The sequence below is a fragment of the Musa acuminata genome, chromosome BXJ2-4 (genome assembly GCF_036884655.1).
Source record: "Musa acuminata AAA Group cultivar baxijiao chromosome BXJ2-4, Cavendish_Baxijiao_AAA, whole genome shotgun sequence".
NCBI lineage: Eukaryota > Viridiplantae > Streptophyta > Magnoliopsida > Zingiberales > Musaceae > Musa > Musa acuminata.
The window spans coordinates 46,324,033-46,347,116 of NC_088341.1; the positions used below are offsets into that span (position 1 = coordinate 46,324,033).

Below are 23,084 nucleotides of genomic sequence, written 5' to 3' on the forward strand. Positions count from 1 at the left end.
GCCCTCGACGTCCATTTTTTCACATCAAGCCACGTGTTTCGTCTCATCATAGAGAAGTCACCGGATCCCTCCGTGCGTACGATCCGCCGTAAGAAAAGCCTTTCCCGATCCTCCATTCGTCATTTCTAGCGGGGCCCATTCCGAGGATCACGTAATATTAACCAACGTTTAGTGGGCAAACTGGGAACGGGATCGCACAGGAGATCCGGAGCCGGTAGTTCCGGACGCGAACGCGAATGTTCAAATCCAGCGCTGGATTCACTTTTGAGTTCCGCCGTTTAGTTTCGGAGAGGAGAAGAGTGTGTGTCTGCCGTTAACTATCTATGCCCTTTCTTTATCCGCGTAGTTATTTATTCTGTTTTCTCGTCACTTGGTTTCGGACAAATTCGTTGGCCCATCCGAGAGCGGGAAGTCGAGGAAGACCGAGAGCGAAGGCGAGCGATGGCGGTGGAGGAGGAGGAGGAGGTCGGGGGTGCGAGCGCGAAGAAGGGCTCGCCGCCATCGAAGGAGGCGGACGTCGTCTCTGTTGAGCTCCCCGCGCCTGCCGGATGGAAGAAGAAGGTCCGATTCTGGAGAATTTCTCCTAGTTCCCCGTGCCCTAATTTCCTGTCCTTTATTTTCGATTGTGACGGCGAACGTAGATTTTGGTTACTCTGTGCCGATAAGTTCTGGTCTGCAATCTAGGGTTTCAGTGCTTTCTAGTTGGTTTCTGATGTTGCGTCGAGGAGAACGTGAGAAGTAAGGGTTTGGAATGGGGCACGGTCTTGGAATGGCACTTGGTCTGGAGAATGGTGAATTTAGTGGTTTCCTTTGTTTCCTTTTTTGATAATTTTGATCTTTTCTTGCTTGCTCTGATAGGTTAAGTGTATTGGCTTCAGCTAAGCCTAGGGTTCGGAACACAGTTGTTTCCCAAGTGGTGGTTTGTGTCTGGATGATAGTGCGGTCGAAGAATGAATGGATATGTTTAGCTAATCTGTGTCAAAAATTCTACTTGTAGAAATAAGACCTTGTGGCTTCCTGTTACTGCCAGGAACGTGGATGATGGTGAGTTCCTGACTACAACAGAGTCCTTTCTTTATTAAAAAGAATAAATCAGTAGCTCTGAAATAGTTGGTTATCATGCATATCTGGGGTAATTATATATTACTCCCTGTAGTTAACGATGATTAGTATCCCAGTTCCTATACTTCAAAAAGAAGCACTGAGATCCCTATGCTTATGAAAGTGAAACATTTAACCCCAATTCTCCTCACGTTATTAATTTCGTTGACCGAAGACACGAATAGGAAGGATAAAAAAAATAATTTTACTATCTTTTAAATTATTAATTTTATATAAACTTTTTCTCCCCTTCTCTTTCGAACATGCTCGCTCGCCACCCCTCTATTGTTCCTGCTTGCTCGTTGTACTCGCTAGCCCGTCGGAGACGATTGCCCGCTACACCTGCTCTCTCGTCGCACCTGCTCGCCCACCGCATCTGGTTCTGAACGTGAGAGCATGTTGATCCACTGGTGCTGTACATGATTCACTACATGGGCCTGAAGTTGTGGCTATGCTTCCGAGACTATGACTGCAACTGGAACTTGCAAAAGTTTTGGGGCTTCACTAGCGATGCATCTCCGGCCGTATCTTCGGCACCATCGACTTCATCTTCAGCAACTCCGCCACCGACTTCCATGATTGTCTCATCTTCATCCTCCCCCGCCAGCTCAGCCCCGAGCACGACGAGTCCAACACCAGTCCACCGACTTCGTGTTCGACCACTGCACCATCAACGGGAGCGATGAGTACCTCGTGCTCTACTGCTCAAAGCCCGCGGTCCACCACACGTACCTCAGGTAACTATGGAAGGAGTACTTGAGGATGATGTTCATCAACTGCAACTTGGCGGAGATCGTGAGACCGGAGGGCTGGTTGCCATGGACTGGTGACTTCACGCTGCAGATGCTGTTCTACGGAGAGTTCGAAAGCTTTGGTCCCGGAGCTAATGCGATCGCAAGAGTGCCATGGAGCATTTAGGAGCCTACTCCGTGGAGAACTTTATACCGGGGGTGATTAATGGATACCCTTTGATCTATAGAACACCATTTGTCGTCTTCTGTTGCGATTTGAGCTGGAATATTATTCTAATACACTATGATATGCACAATAAAGTCCATAGAACTGTAGGTTTCTATGGTATGTTCTGAGATGCTACGGAGCTGGTCGAGTGGGAGCTCCACCATTGTTGCTTGCCATGTGCTAACCTAAGTGGCAGTAACAAAGACTGACTCATTCACACCATTATATATTTGTTTTGGTAAGTACATTCACACCATTATAGAAAACGACTAAACAGATAAGATGGATGTGCATGTGCTGTTCTTCTGCTGCCCTTCTCAAGGCCTCCGATCCTTCACCATCAGCTTATCTACTAGTGCATGGTCCATGCACTTCCTTTGTTGGATCTCCACATCTACCAGCTCCCAACACACAATGATCACTTGCAGCAAAGTGCGGTCAGTGGGTGGAAGACGAAGACACCACAACCTGCAAGGAGAAAACCAGAAGGAATGACATGCCAGAAGGAATTATGCACTCGGAGTGTAATTGGCCGTGCACGGTGACGATGTTAGACTCGCTGTGCTCGGGGTTGAGCTAGTGAGGGAGGACGAAGATGAGGCAGTCGTGGAAGTTGGTTGCGGAGTTACCGAAGATGAAGTCGACGATGCTGGAGATACATCGCTAGGGAAGCCCCAAAGCTTCTACAAGTTCCAGTTGCAGTCATAGTCCCGGAAGCACAGCCACAACTTTAGCCCTATGTAGTGAATCACATATAACACCGAGGGATCAACATGCTCTCACATATAGAACTAGGTGCGGTGGGCGAGCAGGTTGGAAAAAGAAGGGGGAGGAGAAGTAAGTTCATATGAAATTATAAAAAATTAATAATTTAAAAGATAGTAAAATTACTTTTTTATTCTTTCCATTCGTGTCTTCTGTCAACAAAATTAATGACTTGAAGAGAATTGGGGTTAAATGTTTCACTTTCGCAAGTGTAGGGATCCCAATACCACTTTTTAAAGTATAGGGATCGGTATGCTAATCATAGTTAACTACAGGGAGTAATATGTAATTATCCCTGCATATCTTGTCCCTGGAGATCTTTTTCTTATGTCTGAGGTGCTTTTGATGCAAGTTATAGTTGTATGCAAACAACTTTCTAAGACGTTATATTTGTAAGCACTCGTTAAATATTTTTCCTTGTGTATATTATTTTCTCACTTGAAAAGATTTAATGGTCATTCAAGGCTAAAGTTGTTCAGATTATAGTGTTTGCTTTGGAGAGTAGGTGATAAGAGTTTACAATTAGATCTTTGTTTAAAATGCAATGGAATTTCGAGAAGGATTCAAGATTTATTAGTGTCTTCAACATGAATTTCAGAAATGGTAATTCCATCAATGCATCATTTGGGAGGATCAGTGTATCCCATCTTCCTCCTACAAGGAGAGTCTGCTTTGGTGATTTGGACCCTAGTCACCAGGCTACAGAGGAGCAACCTTATCATGTTACAATGCCCTAAAGGTGCTTGAAGTCACTAATTTCTTTGATGTTGTCATTTTTGTGTGTAATTGGATGCAAGGTACTCGAGGAACCCAGGCTTCATTAGGAAGCTTCTGAAACCACCAAAATGCCTAGCAGCAAGTCCACGGTATTTCCATCAGTTCAATCCTGATTGCAGGACTTGATTGATCAATTGGTCTATCACAAACAATTTTGGGTCACTTGAGTTGAGAGAAGAAGATTAATGCTTAAGCAGATCACAGATTAGTCCAGTAGCGCAAACCTTCAGCAACTATATAATATACTATGGTGACCTCTCCTTCCCCAAAAGGAAGCTCACTTGTTGCAAGCTCAAGCGCACAACTTCTACTAAATAGAAACCTCTCCCTTGGGATTTTACTTGTTCGGGTTTCTTGGGTCTTTCTTCTAGTGGCAAAGTTTTCTTTGACATTTGAAAATAATTTCAGTGATGCCTTCCACATTTTGATACTAGACTTTGAAATATGATGCCTTATTTTTGGTGTTTCGTGATAGCATGTCTTTGTTATATCTATGGGATGAATCATATAATGCATATCTTTTAACAAACTTTTCACTGGTACTTACCTTGCAATTCTTCTGTGTGACTTGTTTATAAATATGGTAGCTCTTACTAAGAACAGTGATATTGATCTTAGTGGCACTCAATGGTGGGAAATCTATATAACCAACCCCATATATATTTCGCTTTGTTTTTTGACTTACCTTTTCTTTTTCTTATTCTTTGAATTAGTTTGTCATCATTTCTAAGACAAAATAATATATCATATATCAAGGTTTGCGATTTTGAATCATACCGTCCGGTAGCGATCCGCCTATGAACCGGTACGCGAACCACATGCTATTGGGCGGTCCGCTCGATATAGCAGCCCGGCTACGACGAGGTTGAGGGAGAAGCGTCGAAGAAGGAAGAAGGAGAGGGCGCTCGAAGAAAAGGGAGAATCGGGAGAACCTCGGTGCGAACTTGTTTCCATGCCCTTTCTTGATCCCGATCTAGTGTCACCCTCCCTCGACAATCCCGATCTAGGAGGTAACAACGAGGAGAGTTGTAAAGAGGAGGATCTAGACGCGCGGGGATCACGGGAGGCGGTGGCTAGAGTAGTGGAAGAGGCGGTCTCCTTCATCACCTCATTTGCGACTCTGTGGCCTTCTTTTTCGTCGCGTTCTTCGTTGAAGGTTAGAGACGTCTGCGACCTTCACCGCGTTCTTCACCAAAGGTCAGAGACGTTTGTGACCTTCGACATCTTCGCCGCCTTCTTTATCGAACGTTACAAATGAGGCAACGAGGAGAAGAGGAGGCGACGTCACCGAGGCTGCATTCGTTTTTTTAATATTTTTATATTATTTTGTTTTATATTTTTTAATATATATATATATATATATATAGGCATACCGTTCGGTATGCTTTGACGTACCGCTCAGTACAACATATCGTATCGTATCTAGCAAAGCTTGATACATTGGTACGGTACAAAATTTCATATTGTCATATATGTTTATTGGCTTTGGAGCTACATATAGTTTGAGATTCATTTTTTAGTTTTATAGTTATATGTACAGTTCCAACTATTAGTGGTTGGCAACATGGATCTTTTGCCGTTGTTGAGTTCTTTGGAGTTGTGTATTATATTAAAAAAATGACATATAAATGATGCTTAATGAATAGGTTTTTAAACAAAATATGGGTTTGGTAACGATCGAATTTCAACCGTACTCCTCTCATATCAAACCAAGTCGCAACGAGCAAATTGACCATTAGGCCCTATTTTACCCTTTAAATTCTGCTCTCTCCTGGCTCTTTCACTCTCATTCTCATTCAATTTTTTGTCCTTATAACCTAGAATTTTTTATGTTCATGTATTGCATGTATATACTTTATGCTCATCTAAATATAATTTATATACCAACAAATTAGGAAAAAAAACGTAAAATAGGAATTTTTTTTTTTAAGGTTTGGATCATTTTTGGCCCTTTTTTTCGATACAGTGTACCATGTGTTTCAGCTATTTTTCAGAATAGGAGTATCTATTGGTACCGACTTGCTATGTATCGGTTCGACTAGCAACCGACATGATCGGTCAACGTGAGATGGCATTCCTTGCTTTATAGATCAATTGTACAATACTTCAAATTTGTGCATGTGGCTCTTTTTTATTTTTAAAATATCTTTATGTGAAACTTTAATTGTCACACCAATGAGGACTGACAATGCAAATATTCTATAATATAGAACTTTCCGTGTTGAATGAACTAATTTTGGGTCAACTTTTTTACCTTTTGAATGCAAATCTGTGCATGTGGCTCTTTTTTATTTTTAAAATATCTTTATGTGAAACTTTAATTGTCACACCAATGAGGACTGACAATGCAAATATTCTATAATATAGAACTTTCCGTGTTGAATGAACTAATTTTGGGTCAACTTTTTTACCTTTTGAATGCAAATCTTTGTGATTTCTATTTGCTTAATTGGTTTATTTGTTATCTCTCTTCACATACAATCTCTTGATGTTAAGCATATAATTATTCATATAAATCACAAGGATTTACATAGAATTCTTTATTTATATGAATGTTTATATGCTTAACTTTCGACCCAAAAAGAGTTTTTTTTATCTATATGAATCCTTATTTGTCGTCTTGTGATCCTCAAATATAAATTTATTTCCCTGTACATCCCTCATAGTAAATGGATTTTGTACAAATCCTCCTAAAAGAATATGGACATCAATGTTCTCTAAATGAATGCTCTTTTATCTGCTTTCCTACTCCTATATACACAGAACATAATATATATTTTTTCTTTTTTATACATCACTTAGAATTGATATGTTTACATGCATAACCTATGCATTGGATTTATTATTCTTATAAACAGAATATTTTTTTATTAGTTTTCGTATACATGTGCACAAAAAAATAGTTTTTAAGAGAAGAAAGAGATTGATGCTATATCCTGGACTCTTAGCTAGAGAATATTCTGTTTGTATTTTCTTTCTTTTGGGGGTTAGCTAAATATTCTCTTAGCTAGAGAATATTTGTATTGTTTGTTAGATCAAACAATGTCCCTACTTCTATCTCCTTCATTTTTCTAACAATTCGAGTCACCAAAGGTCCTTGATTCCAGAAATCTGGGGAAAGTTGTTCATAGGTCCTATTGAGATTTCTTGGCTGATGAATTGCCAACATGGTGATATCCCAACTTTTGCAGATTACCAAATGTGAAGTACAAAGATTTCCTTTTCTGCCATGGGGCATGCTTGCTTTTGAACATTGCAGTTATTGACTTTTGCATGCTTATGAGAATTGTTCTTTAAATGTTTCAATTTGTTACCTTTTTTGGTGATTTGTCTCATTTCATTTAGACTTGAACCTAGTTCTCATGGTCTACTGTTGTTTGCAAAAAGATTGGTAGTTGGCTCTGCTGTCAAATTAGTTTGCACAGTTACCACAACTGAAAGGCTGAATTACTTTAAGCTGCAGTACCTTTTTGTATGTGTGTGTGTGTGTTTTAAGAGGAATATAATTATTACCTTTGTATTAAAAGACTGCATAGAATCAGTATCAGGATTCTCTATATATGCTGTAAGAGAACATTGACTGAATTGTAAAATTTTTTACTTGGGGGGTTGATCGAGACTTTTTAATGAAATTTGTAAGATGTAATAGCTACAATAAGCTTTTCCTAACATTCTTTACACATGTCCAAGGAGGTTAACTAGACAATTTCTTAACTCTTAAGACGACCAAATTATTCCTTCATGGAATTCTTAAATATACTTCTTTTTTTATTTGTCATTGTTGGAAGTATGCATATCCGTCTTTTTTTAATTCAGGAATTCTTCAAACTTAGGAAAAAGGAACTTCTTTTTAAGTTCTACCTCTTCACAAGGAATTAGATGTTTATGCTTTACGAATACTCATTTTTCTTGTTCAAAAATTGGACTCTTTCTTCAATCATAATCTGTACATCTAAGTTCTTCTCTGAAAAGAGTTTCATTTGGTTGTCGTTCTTTTATAGCTTTTTGCAGAGACTCAAGTTACTCCATTGGATTTCGACAACTAATTGATGATTTTTTATTGTCTTCCTCAGCATGTTGCACTGGCTTTTCTTGTTTGACATTGAATTTACATACCTGTCACTTTCTATTCCATCAATGCTTTGTCTAATTGTACCTAATAGAATGGTATTTTGGCATTTAAGCTGGTATTATGCAAGCCCATGCCTTGTGAATCCTTTTTGTGGTAGATGTCTTGTAAAAGCATTCTGTGCTGTTTCATCGACAAATGTGCTTTAGATTGTTGGTAGCATTTAGTTCATCATACTGTTGCCGTAATGGTTTTTACTTAACTCTGGCTTGTGATTTCATATTATGGAAGCTTTAATGGAGTTCTCTTCGTTATCTGAGAACATAATGGTGTCATTTTATATTAAAGTGGGAAAAGGTTATTATATGAACATGTATGCATCATTTGTATGGTGAGTTCATTGAGCGGAATTAAGATCTAGGTATATACAAGCCAGCTTGTCACCTTCATGGGGCTAACATTACCTTTACCTCCTGCTTTCTTTATTAGACTGGGAACAGTTTTTATTTACGGTGTGTTCTTTCTGGGTGGTCAGAGTAGAATGTTCTAGCTATTCTTAGAAGTTTTTGGTATTGATGTGGATCTTAACTTTTATTGCAATTAGACAAAAGTTTAAAGTGGGTTGGTACATTTTAGTGAAACAAAAAAAAAGTAGCTTTTTAATGCAAATTTTTATTTACTATCAGGCATGCAAATGCTTTATGGCTTAACATTAGATGATAAATTCCTCTTCTTCAGCTGGTCTATAAGCCACTCAATTTGGTTGTTTTATTAAAATTAACTCTTCTGGCCCTTTGGAGTAAGAAGTTCTACCATTGCTCAAGAATACACAAAAGGTTCATCTACGTAAACTTATCTACGTTTGAAGGTGTCAACTAGCTTAGCTGGTAAAGACTTTGACACCATAGCAAGGTCCTAGGCTTGAATCCCATCTTTGCCACTTACCCTTTGCCGAAAAAAAAAAGAAAAATCTACGTACAAGATTTTCATGCAAGATATGTTCTCTTTAACTCTCGGTACCCATCAGACAATAAAATGTGAATATGTTTTTCCTTTATTTGACTGATGTAGTAACAAGTTTGGATGATTTGTCTATATGAGTGATATGCTAATTTATTAAAGATTTGCTAATGTGAGAGTCTTCTAGCATCTTCTGATTGCTTGCAAAGAGATTGCAACATTATGTGCTGTTGTGGATTTTTTTTTTCTTTTATCCTGCAGTATTAAAAGCCCATTCTAAAATGGATAACTTTTTCCTTTTCGTATTGGTGTATCAACACATCTGGATTTGGATCACTTGCATATTTTCTCTTCCATTACCACAGTAAATTATATTTTTTTGCACTGACAGTTCATGCTGAATGAGGATGGAACTCCAAGAAGGAATGAAATTGTCTTCGTATCACCAACCGGCGAGGAAATAAAAAATAAGAGACAGTTACAGCAATACTTGAAGTCTCATCCTGGAGGCCCCTCTTCGTCTGAATTTGACTGGGGAAGTGGTACTCTCCCTTTCTGTCCATTTGCAAATTACAATTGAACATATATAGCTCCATAACGTGCATTTAAATGAATTTTTTTGTGTACATGAATAATTTTTTGTTTTGCTTCATTGAACGGGCTAGTACTCTTACTCAGGTGACACCCCAAGGCGTTCGGCGAGAATCCGAGAGAAAGTCAAGGCAGTAGAGACCCCAGAAAATGAGAAGCCAAGAAAGCGAGAAAGGAAATCAAGCTCAAAGAAAGGGGCAAAGGAGAAGAAAGATGATGGCGATGGGTTGGATGAAACTTCTGGGGTGAAGGACGATGTCACCACAGGGGAAGCAGAAGCACCTACCGATGTGGAAATGAAAGAATCTGGTGTTGATGTGAACATGGTCGAGAATGAGGGTGTTGCTGTAGAGGTTGCAGTGAAGAGCGATACTGATGGGAAAGCTGTAGATGAGGGTACCGGTGAGCAAGATTCTGTCAAAACCAATGGAAATGCTCAAGAGAAAACCGAGCCTAGTTTGAAGAACGACGATGAAGAAGCAGGACCTGAGATGGAGAAGAACCAAGCAAACGACAAACCAGCGAAAGCCAAGGTATCACCTTCCGCAGGCAATCCTGAAGAGGCATCAGCTGGGAAAGAAATGCAGGATAGAGAGGTTTTATCAGGGAATATCAGCCACAAGGAAGACTCCAGTGCTGTAGTCTCGAAGGATGTTCCTTCGGCGAAATGCAGTGACGGGGAGCATCTGCCCAGTGCCTCTCCGATCAACTCTTGAAACTTGTGTTCATCCGTGTTGTCTCATTATGTGTCTTAGTATTTAAGTTGTAGGTGGTAATAAATGGGTAGTAGTTACACTCAATTGAAGAATTTAGAGTCATGCTAAAACATCCTGTATGTAATACTTGGATGGTTTAGTGGAGGTTTTAGTATGAAATTGTAGCTAGTAGTAAATGGTTAGTTACGCTAAAAAGTATTGTTAGTCATGACTGCATATCCTGTATGTTACACTGGTTGGTTTAGGCTGTCAACGTGTTAGAATGCAGTATAATCTGTTAACACAAATACTTCACTGTTTGGTTGTTACTCTTTGCAGATAATCTCTACATGTTGTGTATGGGTTGAACTTCATTGGAAATGCTAGTCATGACAGTTTTTTTTTTTTATAACTTCATTGGAAATGCTTTGTGGCTTTTATCTTTAATATGCACATATGAGTCGTGAGAGCCTGTTTGAATTTACCATGGTGACAAAATTGTTTTCCTTACTTTAAGAAAATTCTTTCTCATGTTTCCCATCTGACAGTTATGTGGCTTTTTCTTTAATATGTGAGGACTTGTTTTTGGCTTCTACTGTTACACATACCAGAAGAGAAAGCATGTGTGCGAGGAAAATGGTGACAAAATGGTAGATTTCTTGAATAGATTGCATTTCATTTGACATGCAAAAGTAATTCTAGTCACGTACTTTGGCATGACGCTCAGATGATGAAGCGTTTTAATCGAGGATTCCATCTGGTTGCGGATCGAATACGTGAAACCAAAGATTGCTCCTGCAGATGATGTCGTGTATAAGTGAACCCTGTCAATGGTCAAACATCTTTAATAAGAGGTATTTCGATAACATTTAACATTAAATAAAAAATGGACCAACTTTCAATCATTTCCCTTTGTCTCACATCTTCATCGTATCTCCACTCCAACCAGCGAGAGAGGAGAAGAAAGAGGAGCATGGGGCGATGACCGAAAGGACGAAGAACGAGAGCAAAGGAAAGAAACATGTTTAGGGGGGTGGGGAAGCAGGAGGAGGAAAACAGGGGAAAAGGAGAAGATACAAAGATCACAGAAAATGAGGGGGAAGAGAGTAGCGGAAAAGGAGATGAAATGAAAGAAAAACAAGATAAACGGAATGTAGTAATTGAAGGAAGAGGAGGATGAGATGGAGGAGAAAAAGAGGAGGATCAAAGGAAGATTGATAGAGAACTACAAAAATGGAAAGAAGAGGATCAATGATGGGTTGGGTTTTGATAACTACGGTCACCTGTATGTAGATGGGAGGATACAACGGAGTCAAGTATACTGTTCCTTGTAATCCATACGCACAGATGCAATTATTACTACTGTTCACGACTGACTGATTGACTGACTGCATTTACGGAGGAGGATAGGACATGCCAGTTTTCACCTGGAGATCCCCCAAGCTGGAATCGAGGGCCCGAGAGCTCCATTCTTTCGAGGACTCATTTGGATTGCATTCAGTTATCATCAACGGATACAAACCCGATCCTGAAATCAAAGATGATGCAGGTCAGCAGCTTCCCATGTTCTGTTTGCTTCAGTGTAAGTGTATATGAACCTGAGACTGAGATCAATAAACATAATATATATATATATAAAGACTCATTAGTGCTGCCATGATTTGTCCAAACGTCCATTTAACTTGTAGCATACAGCAACAACAACAAGATCATAAAATTCTAATTATTTAGGAGCAACTATATAAATCTTTTATTGTAATTGAATTTTATAAAAAAAATTCATATCCTTAATTAAATTAATAATATATAACAAATTATTTAAAGTTTTGTTTAGATCTTCCTCCACCTTTTTTTCATATTACTAATAACAATTGTTTCATCTTTTCTAACTACAATAGCTTATGCTCATATATCTTCTTACTACAACAGCTTATGCTCATATATCTTCGAATACATTAGTTGTTCATTAATAAAACTACATCTCGCTTTATCCTTTATGTTATTTCATGACATACATCTTGCATGGCTTGATTGATGAATAGATAGAAGAGGTTCATGTAGGCCAGTAAATGGAAGTAGATTAATTGAAAAATCAGTCATCACTGTTGGTGAATGATGTATTAGTACTACCTCTAAGGTGATCCTGTGATTAAAAGCAACGCCAAAGAGGAGACAAATACAAGTTGAGAACAAGCAATACAAAAATAGTCATCCTGATAATATTTTAGATCATGACCGATTCAAATTTCAAATAACCGAGTAAGAACTAAGAACTAGACTCTTCCAAGAATCGAGACAACAGAAGAATCTAGACCGTATTCAAATCTAGGCCTCCTCGTTCATTTTCTAGGCCATCGGAGGAAGATGGAAAAGGAAAAGGTAAGCAGAGAAGAGGAGGAGCACCCTAGCATGGGATAATGTCCCTCTTATTGGAAAGCAATACAGCAGCCAAACCAAGCTATGAACTCTCATTCTTATTTTGATTATTTTTTATAGCTAGCATTATGCTCCTCCAATCAACATAATAAAATGACAATCATCTATTTATTGTTTCTTATCCATTCTGCACCTTCTTCCGATATTACTTAACAGAAAATTAATACAGTTGTCCAGCTTTAACATTAAATATAATGTCTTATAATCTATTCATAGATCAATGTGCCTAAAGTTATTCTACTATTTGTTTCACTCTGTGTAGTGCCAGTTTAACTATGCATGTCGTACATTCTCTTTGCTGTGTTTTTGTTCAACAATTTTTACTATTGATTTTTAATCACTATATTATTATTATATACATCAATGTGCCTAAAGTTATTCTACTATTTTTCAATATGTGTAATTGCAAAGCTTATAATCATCTTTAATTTATGACATAACATATCATTTTCTTATTTTCACCATTAAAATATCTCATTCAGTACTTAGTTAAGCTATCTATCCTCCCTACTACATGCAGATCTGGGTTCGATCTTGGTCACAGCCAAACCTCTTTTCTGATCTATGGGATCACACATTTGCTATTTGTCTATTTCTATGCTATGCTGTTTGCCAGATTTTGGAACATTGTGAACAATCATCTCCATCAATGAAATTTCTAAAATACAGAGTTAGGGGTTGCCCACCAGCTTTCATATGTTCGTGAAGATTAACATTCATAAACCCCTACAGCAAAGGAAACCAGATGCTATGATGTTACACATCATTTACTGACTTACAGATTAATCATAATGAGTAGAAACTTCAAACAACAATCAAGAGAAGCCTGATGAGACAACCACATGGTGAAGCCAAACACAATTTTCTTTGAGCATACCATCAGTGTAGCACTACTTTGATATTCATCATAAATTAAGTTGTCTCAATAAACCATAATAATGAAACATTAGAACAAAAGCTCTCACCGGTGGGGTAAATGATGGTAAAAGTCTGCTGGTGAGATAGTACAAAGTCGCCAGCTGAGACAGGGCAGGACGTCTTCTTGCAAAGATCCATGAGTTTCTTGGTGAACATGAAATCCCAAGTACTTGACGTCAATTACCAACTTCCCTTCTGATATTTCATCGCTTGTTTTTGAACATTATAATAGGTAAATGAACATGTGCTTCCTAAAGAATTTTAAGTAGACATTCACACAAACAAAATAATGTCCATGAGGTTCCAGACTCCGGCACTTTGAGGTAATGCCTGAATTAGTCATTCATTGCAAAACAACATGCAAATTAAGCACACAATTTTTACTTTTTTATTGTGTAAAAGCTAAGATCAGTGTTGGATGTTATAATTAAAAGAAAACTGAAACTATCAGTATCTTTCCAAGTAACAAAATAATATAGTAAATATTATTTTATTAGAGAGTATTCCCATTTATAAGGGCATCTCAGTAGCACGCCAACATCGCATGTGCAGCCCAGGCTAAATCCTTACCCCTTTAATGTGCAGAAACCAAAATCACGCTACACTAGTTTCTTCATCAATCATTCAACACCGGCTCTCTACAAGATTGGACATATCTTGCTTTAATGGGTCGTGCATTTTGACTTTGTATAACTAATCGTGTATAAAGTTATCCATTCGCCTCCTGATCCATGCTATTAAAAGATGACCTGCTTATCATCTATTGTGCTTATTTTGAAAAGATATCAACTTCCTTTGCCGCACGTGGAAAATAATAACAGCTTAACCCACCTTTCCTTCACAATTCATATGGGACATCATATTTACACTCTTTTAACTTTTTCTATAAATCAGCTATAACAATGTCGGAAATAAAATGAAGCCAGACTTTGGTCACAAGCACCACAATAATATTTATTAGGCTAAAAATTTCACCAACCAATCAAACTAAATGGTGTTACAGATCAAATGTTTGTATGCTTTTTCCTTGTTAATCTGCTTCTCCCTCAAAATCTCACTTTCCTAAATTACCTTTATGAAGCTAGGTTTTTCACTTCAAACATAAGCAAGATATTTATTTATTGTATTTATCCAGATGCATTTTACTTTTAATAGGAAAAGCCGGACAAACAGGTAGACAACCTCAACAAATTACTCATTGACAAATCAAGAGATCAAATAAAAGAATCTCAGCTTTTGGTGACTCATTGGTAAATCCACCTTAATTCCCTATCAACCAATTATGTGAGACCATCAACAAAGTCAAAGCCATATTATTTGAAGTCCAGTCAAGGCATGGTCAAAAAAAGAAACAAGGTTAACAAGGGACTATGAAGTACCATGATGAAGATCAACTAGTTCAATTTAAATCAAATGATTGTTCTCAAGATTGAGTATTACCCAAAGCATGCAGTAGATTAGCTGTTGAAAAGTGATACAAGAAAGAAGACAAGAAACATGCATAGCACGATCCTTTACCAGTGTTTGCTGAGATAGTGAATGTAGCTGACTCTCCCCGTGCAATTGAATCTGGAGACATATCAACACCACCAACCTTAACTGGATAATCAGCTCCCTTTTCTGTGAAGATAACACAATTTTTAAAAGAAATCAGCAAGAGATCCATTCACAGTAATTATCAAAAAGTCATCTGCATATTCAAATAAGAAGACATAGTTTTGCTTATTATTAGGAAACAATGACTACTTAAATATGTCCTAGTGAGACCAATAGATACTAGTTAAACCCGGTGAATCAATTATGGTTAGTGGTGCAAGGAGAGGTAGAGAAAAATCTAAGAAAATTTTACGATAAATTATTAAAAAAATAATTTGATTGCGATTATTTTGGCCAGTGACATTACCCCTCAATGGAGTTCCATGAATGGGGAAAGATCCACGTACCCAACCTTAAATAGTTGGGACATTGTGGCTTGTCATTTAATATTGGACACAACATTCGGTTGAACAATCAATTCATTCATTATGTAAAATACACTAAATTAAACCCAAGACAAAGAGTTCATAAAAAGTAGACAATCATGCAATGAAACTTAAGAATATAGCCTATGTGGAATGGATAAACAAGACCCAAGGATCATGCCAAGTTTGAACCCCCCACCAAGAAGCATAAGAATACACACGGTTCATAAACTGTAAATGACGGCACAAATTCCCCTCTCATATTTCCTCGATAAAAATATAGACCCTAAGGCAAGGCATGATTTTGGACCTTCAGAGCTACGTTGCCCTTCGCTCGTTTGACGACCAGAGAGAAACTGGCAGTTGTTGTAGATCATTACTCTTCTCATGATTAATGTGACGAATCCTCCTCGATGACAAACTAAAAAGCCAAAGGTTGTTGCCGATACGTCGTCCGCCCTTGTGATCCTTGATCATTCCCCACTGAGAAACTAGAAATATCGCAATCCTTACTCCCTTCGGCCATCGATTGACCGAAGAGGATAGAGTGGGAATGGTGGTCAAAACCAATTCCAAGAAAAAGCAAAAAACAAGACCAAGGACCGGCTTGACGACGATCGAGCGGCCACATCCATCTCTACCAAGAACAGAGTCGAACCCCCCAAAGCATTACTAAGATCGAAGTCGCGACGGAGTTGTACAAGACAACAAATCCAAGGAATCAAAATCAACGTAAAAAAGGGAAGGATCAACGGGGAACTCACTGCAACACTCGACATCGGCAGCGGGCAGGGGAAGAAGGAGGACAAGGAGAAGAGAAGCTACGGAGAGGACGAGGCGGGGATCGACCATCGACGCCATCGTGAGCTGTTCGAGGAGGAGGAGACGGAGAAGCCAAAGAGGAAGCCATCCCGTTTCTGTTACGTCTTCGGGTTCATCGGCTAACTAAATACGCGGAGCCCGTAATTAGTAGAAGAAAAATATTTTTCGGCTTTATCCGCTAATTAAATATGTGATATTACATATCTACCCCCAAATTTGGGTACTATGCATGGTAAGGAATCTTAATTCCAGTTGACATTTTGACTTGATTTTTTCCCCTTCCATTCACTGTAAAATTATATATATATATATCAAATTATATAAATATTCAAGAGTAACGGAGAGATTTAGATCATTTGGATATATACTATCAAACTAATTGATTTGGCGTAAAGAGTGAACACAGTGGATTAGCACTTCACCTCGCACCAATTTACATGAGAAATCATCTCAAAGCATCCATGAGAACATGCTTATGGAGTGCTGAAGACTTAGCCAAGAGAGAACTTGCTTCTTCATGTCTCTGTTACTCTCCCTGCTAAAACAACTCCTGAAGCAGTCAATTGCTTGATTCTAGACTTCGATAGGTGTAGCATCTGCTACTCTCTTGTTGTTCGATCATGGATGCCTTGCCAGTGTTGACAGGGGGACGGCATCCGCGAGCGGAGTCGGGAGCGGGCTGGGCATCGGGGACGTGCGGCACAGGGGGCACGTCGGGCGCAACCGTAGCCACGGGTCGACGCACTTCACGTGGAACAGGTGCCCGCACTCCGGCAGCGCCCGCAGCACGTCGGCGTCCTTGTAATCGGACAGGCATATCGAGCAGCAGGAGGCCGCGCCCGCCACGTCGCGGCGGAGCTTCGCGTGCGAGTACCGCACCTTGGGGTACCTCTTCAGGGTGTCCTCGTCGATGCCAGCCTCCACGTCGCCGCCCGCCGCCGCCGTCGTCTCCTGTTCAGCCGGCCTGCTCGCCGCGGCCCGGTGCGGGGGAGGGGGCGGGCCCGCGGTTGGGGAGGCCGTGGTGGCTCGGGTGCAGAAGTACGATGCGAGGGTGATGGTGATGATGAGGAGGAGCATGCCGATGGACACGCCGAGGCCGTAGCCGAACCCGCTGATCCTGTCGGAGCTGAGCATCCCGACGGAGCCTCCGTCGGCGACCGGCGGCGGCGAGGCGTCGCTTGTGGAGTTCATCATGGCCTGGCAGAAGAGATCGGAGTGCTGCCGAGCTACTAGAGAGAGAAAGAGGAAGCATCACAGGCTCTTTGCGGTGCAGTTCCTCCACGTAGATGCCGAGAGTTGCCCTCTCAGAACACAGAACGAGCTGTGGTTTATGGGAGTCAACGCAAACATGGTGGGGGAGGACAGGGATTTAAGCTCAAGAAAGAACAGCTCGAGTGCAACAGATTCAAATAAACAAAGCGAGTTGAGCTTTGGAAGATTGAAGCGTGAGAGGTCAATGCTTCCATGATTGTGTACTATAATGGATTTCTATCTGGATCTATGCATAGATTTAGCTGTCTCAGTCTACTTGTGCCTGATGCATTTGATGGAGGCCACCAACCGGTGGCATTTCTTTATTACCAAGCAGCCGCTTTCACCACCTATTTTAGTTCATTGTTGGTGGTGTTCTCCATGCATCTTGAGAGCCGCTTGCTTCCTCGCAATACGTTTCTTCCATATGAATCCATCCCCCTTTTCTTTGACGTGTGACGCACGTCTCAATTCGAACCTCTTCTTGTTGATTGGTCAGTGATTAGAGCAAGGAAAAAACGATACATGATGCGGATTTGGTTGACTTTAAACAATTATACTTCAAATTATTGTGATCATTCAAACAGCCGAGTCAATAATGCAATAAGATTATTATTTTTTTCTCGACTTGAAACAAATACACTTCAAATTCTTGTGATCCATTCATACAACCTAATCAATAACGCAATAAGATGAATGTTTTGCGAGTTTGATGATCAGAATTCGGAGCATGGCTATACACTCTATCGTCCATAGAAATATGATTGGTGACGGTGATCGTTAGTGATAAACTATATATTAAGTAATTCATACCATGATGATGTTCTCTCCCAGTCGGAAGTCAAATGAAACAGAGCTCTCACAGACATCAATCAATCACTAATCGAATCTGTCGGTGAATAGTTCCAAGGGAGACTACTTCAGTTCAATTCCTTTAAAATATCCAATCGAATTGATCCTTCAATCCAGTTAAATAAGGAAGAAACTGTGAATATAGCAGAAGAGAGAGAATATAGCGTTTTCATGTGAATTCAACTCACCCGAACGAACATGTACATCCTTCCTATCATTTACAGAAGCATTTGCATTAAGATTCACGAGAGTTTGTCGATCCCAATAGCACAAGAAGAATTGTCCAGACTACATCATTTGTGCCAACACCTTGTGTTGACAATCAACAGACGAATAAAAGATGGCATAAACCCAATAAGCTCATCAAACTTGTGTTTCTCGTGAGCCAGATGGTACGCTCCAGAAATTGCAAGTCAAAGCAACATCGATAGCCAATAATTGCCACAACGAATTGCTAAATAAAAAAAACACGTCGACATCCTAAAACCTCATCATTCCTGCCCTTGGAATTCATTGGAAATCCAAACTTCTGTTCGGTATTCACATTAAATTACTGATCTAAAATGGTCTCTAACGTAGGGTCCGATGCCTTCGGAGAACATAATTAAACCACATGCACACAATTACACAGTAGAAGGATTCCATGATATCATTCACCTATTCAAGTAGTAGTCCACTTCTACAGAAAACAAACAACCTATAGGCTCGTTCTAATCGTCGCAGTTGATATGCTCAAACAGGCATCACATAACTTGTCCATTTAAATTCTAAAATATCAGTCAAACAAATAACGATGGTAGTAATGTTCTTCTGCCTCGACTGCACTTCACATATGCTCATGGAATAAGAGAATGTTTCCAGAAAAGATCGTGGAGATCGGTTTAAACGTGAACAAGACAACATGAACTAGGTATAGTGTTCAGCCACAAGGTTACCACAACGACAATGATCGACAGTACGCAGACAACTGAAAGAGTACGGTTCATCACGAACTCAGCTGATTCCAAAAAGATTTTTGTTCACTGCTGAGCACATTGCACTCTCTGGGCACCACCATGCATATCGTCATCCTCCTCGTAAGCCTCCTGTGCCTGAGCCTGCTTCCTGCGCATCTCTTCCTCGATGTTAACATCATGCAATGTCGTCTCCTCGCACTCATCCAGCTCCATGTCGGTCATCTGCGATGCAGGCTTTGGGGGAAGAACAGACTCGAGAGCTTTGCACTGTTCTGGTGTCATTGAATCTGGGAAGTCCACGGTGAAGTGGATGTAGAGCTTCCCCCTCATGAAGGGCCTCTGGTACATCGGCATGCCCTCGTCATTGATTGCCTTGAATTGATCTGCACCGGTAGAGCGGCAGTCATGGTTAATAAGGAAACTGCGCTGTTAAGTCAAAGCCTGGAACAGAAAAAGTCAAAGCGTTTCGACAGGATGGTTTGCTTTGCTTACCGGGCTTCACAACTTCACTGGGGTTGGACTTAATCAGTAGCTGTCTGTTATCCAAATGGGACAACACGAATCGGAAGCCACAGAGAGCTTCAGTGAGCGATAATGCGTGCTCGTAGAAGAGATCATCTCCCTTTCTCTTGAACTTTGGGTGATCCTTCTGTTGAAGTACAAACACAATGTCTCCAGTAACTGTCTCAGGCTGCAACAACCAGAACAAGAAGGTTAGTCCGTGTATATCCCTGAGTTCATACGGATCAATGTACGGATCAATGTTTTCAAAGAGTGACAGGAACATACTGCTTCATCTGCCTCTCCGGGGAAGGTAATCTTCTGGCCATTCTGCATTCCTTTCTCCACTATAACCTCCAGCACTTTCTTCTCGGGAACAACCTTCTCACCTTTACATTGTGGGCAGCGATCCTTATCATTGATGGTCTCCCCAGTCCCCTTGCACTCGTTGCAAGGGTGCTGCATTTGTTGGATCATCCCAGGCCCTAACTGACGAATTGTGACCTTCATACCCGAACCTTGACAGCCGGAGCACTTCATTGAAGCACCAGACTTTGAACCCTTCCTGCATAAAGATCCTAGAAAATGTTAGGAAGCAAGCACCCAACAGGTAACACATCACAATGAACAGCAGCAGGCAACTCACCCCTTGCACTTTTGGCAGATGACATTCCGCGAAAGGGATAGTTTCTTCGATGTCCCGTTGTAGAGGTCCTCCAAAGACACCTTCAGAGGATGGATCACATCCTCCCCCCTCCTCTGCCTTCGTCCGCGACTGCTTCCGCCTCCTGTCCGTGCCAAGTAACAACATCACTCGCTTTGTATAGTCTTCGTGCAGGACTGGGAGAACATCACTCGTGCTAAGAGGTGGAGCAAACAAGATCAAGGCCAAAAACATACCTCCGAAGGGATTTCCACCGAAGAACGACTCGAAGATATCGAATGGGTTGTGGCCACCTCCACCACCCATTCCCTCCTTGAGGGCATCTTCACCATACTGATCATAAATCTCACGTTTCTCAGGATCGCTCAGAACCTCATAAGCTTGGGCCAACTCCTTGAACTGTAAAGGCAGACATGAGATCTATGTCATCTGCGACTCCAAGGGTATGAAACAAATATCAAGACCTAACAATCCCGACTACAATCCTTCGGAACATCACAACAAGAACAAGGCCACACAAACATTTAGGCTACAAAGTTTCAACAAAGCAAACATAGACGGACGTTCGACAACATGTAGAGATAGAGAGTATGCCCATCCCAAATTAGCTACCAGCTCGATCATGGATCTAACTTTGGCAGCATAGATTTCCAACATTTATAACATAAAAAAACCTTCAATCGCTTGGCAAAATTACATTAAATTATGAGAAAATCAAACGAGGTTCTTTAAAATGTATCAACACCTAGTAAAGATGAATCTAAGGGACCAAAGACGGAGATGAACCATTAATTAGAACATCGATCCCACCTATTCAACTGCATATCAGTAGAACCAGACACCGACAAGCAAAAGGCGCGTTACCTTCTCTGGATCGCCACCCTTATCGGGGTGGTTCTTGATGGCGGCCTTACGGTAGGCCTTCTTGAGGTCCTCCTGCGACGCGTTCTTCGGTACCCCGAGGATCTCGTAGTACTTGGTGTTGTCGCTCTTCTTCGGCGCCCTCCCGAACATCTTGCCGACCGAACCCTAATCGATCTTCCCCAAACTGAATGAGAAATCGGGCCCCCAGGTCTTGCCTACTCCCGATTCAAGACCACCGCAACGCTGCCGACCTCGACTCCGAGAACCCTTGTCGATGGATGGCTCGAGACAAGGAAGGAGAGGCGAGGGCTATAAAGCGGATGGGGCGGCCAAAAAGAAGGCTCTAGAACCAGAAGCCCTATCGCACCGGTATCGAATCTGATCCGTCGGATTGAAGATCAACGGTGAGTTGAGGAGTTCTAGATGCTTCCGTTGTTGCTCCCGGTTACTCCAGAAGGGGCTCGTAAGTGTTCGCCTTTGGTGTGAGACTTACGCAGGCTTCTTTGGTTGTGAAAACCGTGGAACAAGTCATCGACAGCCAACATATTCCGGACACGTCGATATTAAAAAGGCTTCATATTATAAATAGTTTTTTTAATATCGGAATGGTGCATGAGCCATAAAAAATACATAATATGATTATAATATTATGGTAAAAAGATTATAAATGAATTTAAGTAAAATTAAAATAAATTAAAAAATATTTGAATATATTATATTATGATTTAAATAAATATTTATAATAATTTAAAAATAACATCATCAAAATAGGGATAAGATATTGATCTATTATAATATTTTGATTCTCATTATAAAAAAATGTTATAAGTCAGACATTATAAATGATCCGAATTGATTGTTAACCTCAATAAAATTAATTACTAGTATAAAAATATAATGTCATAATAATATGCGAGTAATGATAATAAAAAAGATTAAAAAGCTGCAACGACGACATTAATTGCACTCACCAACTCTGCTCTACTTCGGACACCTTATTCCAATATCAACCATCATCATCTCATAAATGTTTACCATCGACGTGTAACCACGTGCATAATAAATCGGGAATCATTAAATCTATTATATTACTGTAATAAATAAGGATTAATTATACTTATGTATATTAATATGGTTTTTAGTATTTTTAATCTATATTTAACTATTACATATGTTTATCGAACTTTAATTTTTTTATAATATTTTAAAAATAATAAAAATTAAATATTCCTTATAAACACTTCACTTGTTTGAGTGTGAAGATTGAGATGATTTGAGTTGACCTACACAGAGATTAGTGTCCAGTGAATTTTTAATATAGTTACCCTTAATTGAGTGGTTGAGAGAGAAGTATCATTAATGATAACATCAAAATATTTTTATAAATAAAAAAAATTTTCTGCTCAAATTTGGCACTTATCTTCTTCAATTGACTTGACTGCAGCTTTAATTGAAGATAATTATTTCTCCTATCATCACTCAACCATTACCATGCTAAGAATATTAATAATATCTTAAATATTCAATATTTGAAAAACCATTTCAATTTAGCTATTGATTGATAATATTAATAGCTATCAATATATCGCAAAAGATAATTATATATGTATATACGTATATAAATAAATGTAATATTAAGCTAATGGTTTATAGCAAATGGTTTTCCCACCGGTTAACACGTACCCAAGCAGGTGGCCGACTTGTGATTTTGGGACTGATGATATTCATATGGGTCCCTTCTATGGGCCGTCGCTTTCTGAAGCGGGTAGAGAATGGAGTAACTATCGAACAACCATGGATAGTACTTGTGTTATCTCCTTTCTCGCGAGTCAATCTTAACTTATCCGCTTACTCTCCACGTGGCGATGCTCGGAGCTCCGTGCCTACCTCTAGCAAATATAATTCTGCCACGACTGCAGTGATGGTTACTCGAAGCGACAC

General features: G+C 39.8%; 4 protein-coding genes across 4 annotated transcripts; 1 reads left to right on the top strand and 3 right to left on the bottom strand.

The window, feature by feature from the left end:
• The first annotated feature begins 377 nt into the window (after window positions 1-377).
• On the top strand, window positions 378-10,292 carry LOC135611283 (methyl-CpG-binding domain-containing protein 11-like). The gene is made up of 3 exons (XM_065106887.1): window positions 378-561; window positions 9,024-9,174; window positions 9,311-10,292. Exons 1-3 carry the CDS (start codon window positions 442-444, stop codon window positions 9,937-9,939), a joined length of 900 nt encoding a protein of 299 aa, XP_064962959.1. The 5' UTR covers window positions 378-441; the 3' UTR covers window positions 9,940-10,292.
• A 263-nt stretch (window positions 10,293-10,555) lies between these two features.
• LOC108952580 (uncharacterized) lies at window positions 10,556-16,162 on the bottom strand. Its single transcript, XM_018824853.2, has 4 exons — window positions 15,998-16,162; window positions 14,791-14,892; window positions 11,346-11,446; window positions 10,556-10,742 (listed from the first exon to the last, which is right to left on the bottom strand). Exons 1-4 carry the CDS (start codon window positions 16,092-16,094, stop codon window positions 10,659-10,661), a joined length of 384 nt encoding a protein of 127 aa, XP_018680398.2. The 5' UTR covers window positions 16,095-16,162; the 3' UTR covers window positions 10,556-10,658.
• A 245-nt stretch (window positions 16,163-16,407) lies between these two features.
• Window positions 16,408-17,777, bottom strand: LOC135609274 (RING-H2 finger protein ATL70-like). Its single transcript, XM_065102383.1, has one exon. It carries the CDS (start codon window positions 17,247-17,249, stop codon window positions 16,674-16,676), a length of 576 nt encoding a protein of 191 aa, XP_064958455.1. The 5' UTR covers window positions 17,250-17,777; the 3' UTR covers window positions 16,408-16,673.
• Window positions 17,778-18,887: 1,110 nt separating this feature from the next.
• Window positions 18,888-21,433, bottom strand: LOC135611284 (dnaJ protein homolog). The gene is made up of 6 exons (XM_065106888.1): window positions 21,144-21,433; window positions 20,516-20,678; window positions 20,262-20,403; window positions 19,904-20,180; window positions 19,607-19,805; window positions 18,888-19,497 (listed from the first exon to the last, which is right to left on the bottom strand). Exons 1-6 carry the CDS (start codon window positions 21,291-21,293, stop codon window positions 19,178-19,180), a joined length of 1,251 nt encoding a protein of 416 aa, XP_064962960.1. The 5' UTR covers window positions 21,294-21,433; the 3' UTR covers window positions 18,888-19,177.
• Between the last annotated feature and the right edge of the window lie 1,651 nt (window positions 21,434-23,084).

Bases quoted from the DNA above. Each gene is read 5' to 3' on its own strand.
- LOC135611283 (XM_065106887.1), top strand. From the start codon at position 442: ATGGCGGTGGAGGAGGAGGAGGAGGTCGGGGGTGCGAGCGCGAAGAAG. The intron at 562-9,023 runs GTCCGATTCTGG...TTGCACTGACAG, and splicing joins CTGCCGGATGGAAGAAGAAG to TTCATGCTGAATGAGGATGG. The intron at 9,175-9,310 runs GTACTCTCCCTT...ACTCTTACTCAG, and splicing joins TGAATTTGACTGGGGAAGTG to GTGACACCCCAAGGCGTTCG.
- LOC108952580 (XM_018824853.2), bottom strand. From the start codon at position 16,094: ATGGCGTCGATGGTCGATCCCCGCCTCGTCCTCTCCGTAGCTTCTCTT. The intron at 11,447-14,790 runs GTAAAGGATCGT...CTTTGATTTCAG, and splicing joins CACTATCTCAGCAAACACTG to GATCGGGTTTGTATCCGTTG. The intron at 10,743-11,345 runs GTGAAAACTGGC...GACCATTGACAG, and splicing joins CCAGCTTGGGGGATCTCCAG to GGTTCACTTATACACGACAT.
- LOC135609274 (XM_065102383.1), bottom strand. From the start codon at position 17,249: ATGATGAACTCCACAAGCGACGCCTCGCCGCCGCCGGTCGCCGACGGA.
- LOC135611284 (XM_065106888.1), bottom strand. From the start codon at position 21,293: ATGTTCGGGAGGGCGCCGAAGAAGAGCGACAACACCAAGTACTACGAG. The intron at 20,679-21,143 runs GTAACGCGCCTT...CTGCCTTTACAG, and splicing joins AGGGTGGCGATCCAGAGAAG to TTCAAGGAGTTGGCCCAAGC. The intron at 20,181-20,261 runs GTGAGTTGCCTG...ATCTTTATGCAG, and splicing joins ATCTGCCAAAAGTGCAAGGG to GAAGGGTTCAAAGTCTGGTG.